Raw genomic sequence first — 7,560 nt, 5'->3', positions numbered from 1 at the left:
GGAAGGCTGCTTCCTCCACTGGGCCCGGGTCACCAAGCTGGTGATTTGGAGGGAGGGAGGCAAGGAAAGGGGTGTCTAGTTTGTGGGAAGAGAATGAATACTTAAACAGATCCCTAAATCTTCCAGCCAGGGTGAGACCTGGAGCTCCCTGCACTTGACTCAAAGTGCCATTGAGGAGCTACCCCTGGGACTCCACTGGCAGGCGGGGGAGCAGATGCCAGGGTCCGCAGTGGCGTCCGTAGGGACACGTGTCCAGAGCAAAGGTCCCAGGACACCCGAGTTTATCCCCTAGAGAGAGGAGACCCAGAGCCGGGCTGGAGGAGGGTCCCTCTTAGGAAGGTGAGGGGGCAGGGCAGGTGCCGGTCCGCCCTCCGCCACCCCCCTGCTGTCCACAGGATGGAGTCATAGAGTCAGGTACTCTCCACCTCCAGTGTGCGAGAGGAGCCCGGGGGGCTCAGGGCCAGGATCCAGCCCCAGCCCGCCACTCGGACCTGCGCTCTTTCTCTGCTCTGGGCTGCTCCAGCGGCAGGTGCTGCCTGCGAGGGCTTCAGTGTACAGCTCCGAGCAGCGGGGCTGGAGCTGGGACACTTTCCCCTGCCGTCCTCCACCTCTGCCACTTCCTCCCCAACACCCACGGGGTGGGGGGTCGGAGGGCCCCAGGGGGAGCCTCTCAGACTCCTTGCTAACCCATCCGCCGGGTAGCAGCCAGAGGCGCAGGAACAGAAGCTCTTTCAGCTCAGCTTTATGGACTTAAGATTGACACAGGCCCACACCCTGCCGTGCCAGGGCCAGTGGGCAGATGAGGGGGGCAGCTCCCTGCATGGACCCTGGCGGTGACCACCGGAGCAGCCTCCCGTGTGCCAGGCCCTGTGGGGACAGCCGGGGCTCTGAGAGGGGAAGCCCCATTCCTGAAGTCCCTGGCCACCCCACCTAGTGCCCCCACGCTACACAGACTCGGAGTCTAGCCCCGGCTCTGCCTCCATCTCGGGTTCCGAGGGCCCAGTCCCTGGGCTTGGCACCGCCAGGGCTTCGAGGCCACCGGGCTCCTCGGCGCTGGTAGGCAGGGGCTCAGAGTCCACTTCGGCCTCAGCATCCTCCGTGTCGCTGGCCCCGCCCTTGGTGCCTGGGCTGGGCGTGGCGTCCTGAGAGCGGCGCAGGCAACACTTGGTGGCGACAGCCATGAAGACCCCGGCCAGGGCCACCTCAGAGCCTGCCAGGTAGAAGATGATCTCGTAGTTCTTCAGCGCGTCCACCAGGCGGCCTGCGGGGAGGGCGGATGGGGAGGTGAGGGCCTGCGGGGGAGCCCACCCTTCACACCCACACCGTCAGATAAGGGCAGTGCTCTTGGTGGGGCTCACGGGTAACACACACACACACACACACACACACACACACACACACACACACACACACACACACACACACACACACACACACACACACACACACACACACACACACACACACACACACACACACACACACGCCCCAGTCTTTGTTCCCATTTTACAGATGCAAAAATCCATGAGGGTTCTGCCATTTGAGATCTTAAAACTGTCACTTCACCTCCCTGGACCTCAATTTCTTAAGTGATATGGGGCCTTTGGTGAGGCAGCACTTCACAGTTTACAAGGGACCTCCTGTCCTCGGGATTCCAGCCCCACATGTACCCTGGGACTTGCCCAGCTGGGGATATTTGACCCGGGAGTGGGGAGAGCACTGGGCTTAGCCCTGCTCTCCTGGGGGCCCCCAACTCTTGTTCTTTCCACTTAACCTCCTCGGTCTTCAGGAGCCTGGCTCAGCTCTCCCCGCAACCCCCAGGCCTCCCCCCTCCCAGGAGGCCCCGTGTACCCAGGACTGAACTATCATTAGCATGGGGGCTGGGGACAGGGCTTGTAGAACTCTTGTTTCCTTCTGTGTATTTTCCAAGTTTTCTATCACAGGTACATGTTACTTTCATACTCGGCAAAACCTTTTACTTGCAAATATTTCCCCTAAAGTGTGGTTCCTCAGTGGGCTCCCCCCTCTCTCGGAGGCATCCTTGTGGCTGTCCACACCAGGCTGTGACCTCTCAGTCTGTATCTCTGAGGCCTTGGGGAGGTTCCCTGGAGTCCTCCAAGCCAGCTGCCCGCCTGAGCCCCTCTGAGCAGTACCCCAAACTTGCCTTCCTGACCCCTGCCCAGCCAGCCAGTCCCGCCCCTTCCACACACAGCCCTGTGGTGTCCCTCACCACCTTCTCACCCCACGTGCCTTCTCTGCCTATTAGATCCACCCCAGGGTCACCCAAGAAAATGGAAGATGGGTCCCTGAGCCTCCGGCTGGTTTTATAGCTTTTGGTGGTTGGGTTTGGGGGCTGCTCACACAGGGGTTCAGGTTCAGTGCAATTCCCACTGCACCGAAGTGGAAATTCAAGGTCAGGTGAGGTGACAAAGCTTGACGGCACTCAGCTAGCCCAGCCCTGGAAGAATGGGCAGCTCACCTCATCTCGGGTGCAGCCTGGGCCCTAGCAAAGGTGGCCCCCATCTTTGCTCCATCCTACAGCCTGACCTCAGCTCTCTCCTGCTCACAGGCAGGCTTCCTGCTGTTTCAGGGATAACCTGACAACCCAGCGAGACCCTAATGTCCCCCACCCCACCTTTCTGATCCTAGCTCCTGCCTTACTTGTATAGGAACAGTGTCCCTCAAACACTCCCTGTGCCCTCTCCTGGGGGGTCCTGCCCTGCCCCGTGAGACTGCCTTTATGCCAGCCCCTGCAGGAAGCCTTCCCCTACCACCTTGTCATGAGGATTTCCTATGATGTGTAGAGCACCCAGCAGGCGGTGTGCACGGTGGAAGCCTCCCGTGCCCGCCTCTCTGTGAGCGTAATGAGCCCTCCCACTCTGCTCCTGGTTCCCCAAGGACTCTCCCTACTCCAGTCACCCTTAGAGGCTGGGGACACTCAAGCACTCAGATACAGTGTTTCAAAGGTATGGGCATTGAGCACTGGGCAGGGCCCCGCTCTGATTCTGGGACTGCAACCTGTACTGGGCCTCTGGTGGTACCGCCTGGAGGGGATGGAGGCTAACTGGCCATGGTAAGGGGAGTCTACCCCACCGGGCTGTCTCTCCCCCCTCCCCACCCACCATGGGTCCCTTCCCCTCTCTCATCCCTGGACGTTCCATCTGGGATAGGGAGGGGCTTCCCTTGGGCTTAGGGGCACTAGGCCGCGTCACCCTCTCCTCCTGTGGCGCGCACCGGCAGAGGGCGGTCCGATGAGCACAGCCACAGCCTCGAGGAGTAGCACAAGGCCCAGCGCACTGGGGAACCGGGCCGCACCCACAGCCGCCATGAGCACCTCGAACTGCAGGGCGCCCACCATGCCGTAGGAGAGGCCGAAGGCGACGCAGAAGGAGACAAGGGCGCCGTAGGTGCGCGCGCGCGCGCTGCTCAGGTCCGTGAGCCCGTTGGCCATCAGGGCCAGGCTGAAGAGGTAGGCGACATGCGGCCGCAGGCGCGCCAGGCCGGCCAGGGCGCCGCACGCCGGCCGCGCCACGATGTCTACGAAGCCCACGATGGAGAGCAGGAAGGCAGCCTCGGAGTCAGGCACGCCCGCGTCCTTGGCGTAGTTCACCAACAGGATGGCGGGCACGAAGAGCCCGAGCGCCATCAGGAACTTGGTGACGGCGTACACCGCGAAGGCGCGGTCGGTGCACACGGTCACGTCCAGCAGGCGCCGGCGGGTCCGGCCACCAGAGGGCGCCTCGCGCAAGCGCAGTCCCGCACTGTCCGCCTCCGCCTCCCCGGGAGCGTCGCCCGCGCTCTTCCTGCGTGGCCGCGGCCCGGGTGGCGGCCGCATGACGGCGCCGCACGCGCAGCAATGCAGCAGGAGGCCGCCGAGCAGCAGGAAGCCGCCGCGCCAGCCGAAGTGCTCGAGCAGCTGCTGGCCGAGCGGCGACAGCGCCGACAGGAACACGGGGCTGCCGGCCGCCGCCAGCCCGTTGGCCAGAGGCCGCCGCCGCTCGAAATACAACCCCAGCATGATGAGCGACGGCTGGAAGTTGAGGGCCAGGCCCAGGCCTGTGGGCGAGGCGGTGCTGTGGCGGGCTCCCCGAGGGTGCCCCCACCCCAGGCCCCGGCGGGAGGGAGGGGCGAGGTCCCGACAGGGTGTGCAGACCCCGGGGTGGGGGGTGGGAACGGGGCCGAAGGATGAGGACCGCCCCTCGTGGGGAAACTGAGGACAGGAGGTCTTGCAGCAAGGGCTGCTGACCCCCACCTGCACCCCGACCCCCACGAGGAAGAGAGCAGTGGGCGCCCTCACCTGTGAGCACCCCAGCTGTCAGGTATAGCTCCAGGAGGCGCGTGGCAAAGGATGCTAGGACCATGCCAGCCGAGGCCAGCAGTCCACCCACCAGCATCACCGGGCGACAGCCAAAGCGGGTCACGAGGATGCTGGACACCGGGCCTGTGGGCAGGGCGGGATCACCAATCAGGCTGGACCCCTCTGTGGCAGACACTCCAGGCTTTGTACCTCCCAGCCTTGAAAGACGGCTTGAAGGAATGAGGTCACCCCCGGTTCAGAGAGGGCAGTGTTGTGGCCAAGGTCACTAGCTTGGCTGGGACAGACCGAAGAGAGCCATATGGGGGGATGCAGGGGAGGAGCCTCTATACTGGTCCCCAGCCCTCCTGAGAACACGGAACATAAAGCAGAAGGGGCGGACCCCATTCGCTTTATTACCTTCACAGCTGGAATCACAGCTTGAGCCGCTTTCCTCCCCAGGCTTCCCCCATCCCTCTCCTCCACCCCTCCACGCTGCCTGGCCAGGATATCTCCAGCATCTCCCCCACTCCACAGGTGGTTAGAGCTTTGGGCCTGGGAATCTTAATTAGATCTTAGTTTTCCCACCTGTAACATAGGCGGGTGTGGGTCTTTTGACAGAAATGGAGGGGCCCTTCCAGCTGGCCAAGCTTGACAGGTCAGCCAGCTGGGTGCGGGCTCCACCTCTGGCCGCTGCCACCCTCCTGCCCTCTGCTCCCCTCTCCGGTGCAAATGTTTCCACAGGAAGGAAGGGGTTTCCATGCCCACCCCGAGGGGCCTGGGGGAAGATGATCAAGGGGTCGGGTGTCTCCTGGTCCCTGATCCCGATTCTCAATCCTGGGCCTGGGGGAGGGGGGAGGGATCCGCGAGGGGGCGCTGACCTGTCCCGTAGAGCATGGCGAGCATGATGGAGGATACCCAGGCCGTGTCGCTGTAGCCCGCGCCGAAGTCGCGCATAAGCGCGCGGAAGAAGACGCTCACGGCCTTGGGGAAGCCATAGGCGAAACCGGTGACCACGAAGCAGGCGCCCAGCACGGCCCAGCCCCAGCCGCCGTCTGGGGGGCCAGGGCCCCGCCGGGGGCCTCTAGTGCCCATCGTCACCGCCTCTGCTGGAGGAGAGGGGACAAGAGGAAGCGGCGAGGGTCTGTAGCCCAGACAAGAAAGGGGGATGGAGACCCCGGTGTGGGGAAAGTGAGGCACAGGGCTACCCACGGGAGCCCTGCTCGGGGAATGGAGCCAGGAGGGGAAACCGAGGTAGGACCTCACCCCGAATCTCCCCTCCTCCAAGGGGCGTGAAGGATGAGGGGTGGGTAATAGAGTCGTTCCCACCTGAGTCTTAACTTCAGGAAGACTCCCTCTGGAGGATACTCCTTGCCCCTCAGGACCTAGTAGCGTCAGGAGAGGGGGTTCGGATGAGTGGGAAAGCCGACAGCCAGTGTGTGACCGGAGGCATGTGTGGGCACCGGCAATGTCCCCAGGGTGTACATGTGAGGGTCTCAGGGCAACGGAACAAACAAGTGTGGGGTGGAGGGGGAGACAAGTGCCAGTGGCAAAGTGGGTGGAGTTCGTTTTCCTCCCTGGCCTTGGGGTATGTACCTGATTTTTCTCAGTGATCAGGAATGTCTATTGTCATTTAGAAAATTATGAAAGGAAAACCAAAACATGTTGTAACCATGTTAGCCTCCTCCCAGAAGCCAAGGGAGCTGAGTTCCAATTCATCCCAGCTTAGCCATGGATTTGCTCCGTGACTTGGGCAGCTCCCCTCCCCTTGCTGAGCCTCAGTTTTCCCACCTGTAAGGTGGGTGACTGAACACCCCAGACCAGCTGGGGATCTTGGTGTGGGGAGGGTCAGATCTCTGGCTCCACTGGACAGATGCAGACCTTTGAGGGGGCACTGGGAGAGAGACCCTCTGCCCTCCAAACCCTTAGCAGCCCCCAACACCTCCACATTTCCAGAGCTCCACCCAGGGGTTCACACAGCACCCCTATTGCCCCCATAACAGACCGGGGGGGCCTCGCAGGCAGGATAGGCCAGCCCACAGCTGGAGCCTCCCTCCCTCCTGCAACTCCTCTGCGCTGGGGTCTCCCGCCTGGCCTTGGGCAATGCCAAGGGCCCCGTGGGACTCTGCCCCTGCCCCACCAGGACCAAGTTCTGGCTTGGTCACCACAGCTGCAGCCACCTGAGGACCAGGGCAAGAGGTGGTCCCTGTCAGCCGTCGCTGCACACTTACCTGAGCCGTCCCGGGGGTTTGGGTGTCCAGCCTCGCATCTCCTGAGGCCTGCAGGGAGGGGCCGCCCCACTGGCTCCCCTGTGAAAGCCTAGCCCGATGGGGGCCGCAGCTGAAGACTCCCAGGCTTCCCGCAGATCAGCCACTCAACAGCTCGCTCCCCCAAGCCTGGGGCTTAGTGTTCCCCACCCCCATCCCCTCTAAGAGGCTTTCCGCTGGGAGGGGAGAAGGGCCAGGCAGCCACCGCAGCACAGGGCCAGGCTGGGCCGCGTGGTGGGGCCCCCCGTCCCAGGCCCATCCAGGGAGAGCTAGAGATAGGGGGGCCCCTTCACCGCCTGGAGTTTCGGGCAGAGAACACAGAGAGCCCTGCCCTGGGGGGTCCGAGTGGTACAAATGGCACAGCCCTGCCCTGGAGAGACCCCACCAGCCCTAATCACCTCAACTCCTCACCCGCCCTCCGCCCCCAGGCCACATTCCTGGAGGGGCCTCCATGGCTTTCCCCTGGATAAGGCTAATCCAAGCCAGAGCCTGGGACTGAGGGGGGTGGGGATGGGCCGGAACAAAGGGTGCTGTGTCCCAGGGCACCCGAGGGTGACTTGCTGATGGTCCCAGGCCTCAACCACTGCCATCCGTCCGGCTCCAGGGAACCCACAGCAGAAATGAGCCTGGGCCAGAGAGGGGGGGATCCAGCTTGCAGGAGTTAGGCCAGACCTAAAGACTTAACTTAAAATGAGGGATGTGAAGGGCTGGGAGGGAGTGAGGCCTCCCAGGGAACTGCCAGTGACATTTAGAACCTTCTGGACTCCCTTCTCAGTGGGAGGTCTCCATCCCCACCCTGTCCCACCCTGTACCCCAAGTCAGACTCCACCAGTCCCGCTGCCGTGTCTCACTTGCTTTATTTCTCACCGTTTACAAAAGTTAAACAGGGGAGGTGCGTGGGGCAGGGGAGGGGGTGTGCGAGGGGCTCCTCCCCAGTGGGACAGAGAAGGGGGAAAGAGGTTGGGGGGCATGAGGCAGGCCCCCAGGGAGAGTCCGGGG

At 63.1% G+C, this 7,560-nt stretch overlaps 1 protein-coding gene across 5 annotated transcripts; it reads right to left on the bottom strand.

Moving 5' to 3' along the window:
* Nucleotides 1–729: 729 nt before the first annotated feature.
* On the bottom strand, nucleotides 730–7,328 carry SLC16A8 (solute carrier family 16 member 8). Of its 5 annotated transcripts, none has more exons than XM_060165174.1 (5): nucleotides 6,526–7,328; nucleotides 5,176–5,679; nucleotides 4,298–4,441; nucleotides 3,235–4,056; nucleotides 730–1,261 (listed from the first exon to the last, which is right to left on the bottom strand). In XM_060165174.1, the coding sequence occupies exons 2-5, from the start codon at nucleotides 5,387–5,389 to the stop codon at nucleotides 945–947; spliced, it is 1,497 nt and encodes a 498-aa protein (XP_060021157.1). In that variant the 5' UTR covers nucleotides 5,390–5,679; nucleotides 6,526–7,328; the 3' UTR covers nucleotides 730–944. The 5 variants fall into 5 exon arrangements, with proteins under 5 accessions (XP_060021157.1, XP_060021158.1, XP_060021159.1 ...); XM_060165175.1 differs by lacking the exon at nucleotides 6,526–7,328 and having other exon boundaries at nucleotides 5,176–5,400; nucleotides 5,624–5,641; XM_060165176.1 differs by lacking the exons at nucleotides 3,235–4,056; nucleotides 6,526–7,328 and having other exon boundaries at nucleotides 5,176–6,281.
* Between the last annotated feature and the right edge of the window lie 232 nt (nucleotides 7,329–7,560).

The sequence above is a fragment of the Lagenorhynchus albirostris genome, chromosome 11 (assembly GCF_949774975.1).
Source record: "Lagenorhynchus albirostris chromosome 11, mLagAlb1.1, whole genome shotgun sequence".
NCBI lineage: Eukaryota > Metazoa > Chordata > Mammalia > Artiodactyla > Delphinidae > Lagenorhynchus > Lagenorhynchus albirostris.
The sequence above is the reverse complement of the archived record's forward strand: the minus strand, read 5'-3'. Positions and strand labels throughout refer to the sequence as shown.

Bases quoted from the DNA above. Each gene is read 5' to 3' on its own strand.
- SLC16A8 (XM_060165174.1), bottom strand. From the start codon at position 5,389: ATGGGCACTAGAGGCCCCCGGCGGGGCCCTGGCCCCCCAGACGGCGGC. The intron at 4,057-4,297 runs GTGAGGGCGCCC...CCTCGCCCACAG, and splicing joins GACAGCTGGGGTGCTCACAG to GCCTGGGCCTGGCCCTCAAC. The intron at 1,262-3,234 runs GTGCGCGCCACA...CCCTCCCCGCAG, and splicing joins CATCGGACCGCCCTCTGCCG to GCCGCCTGGTGGACGCGCTG.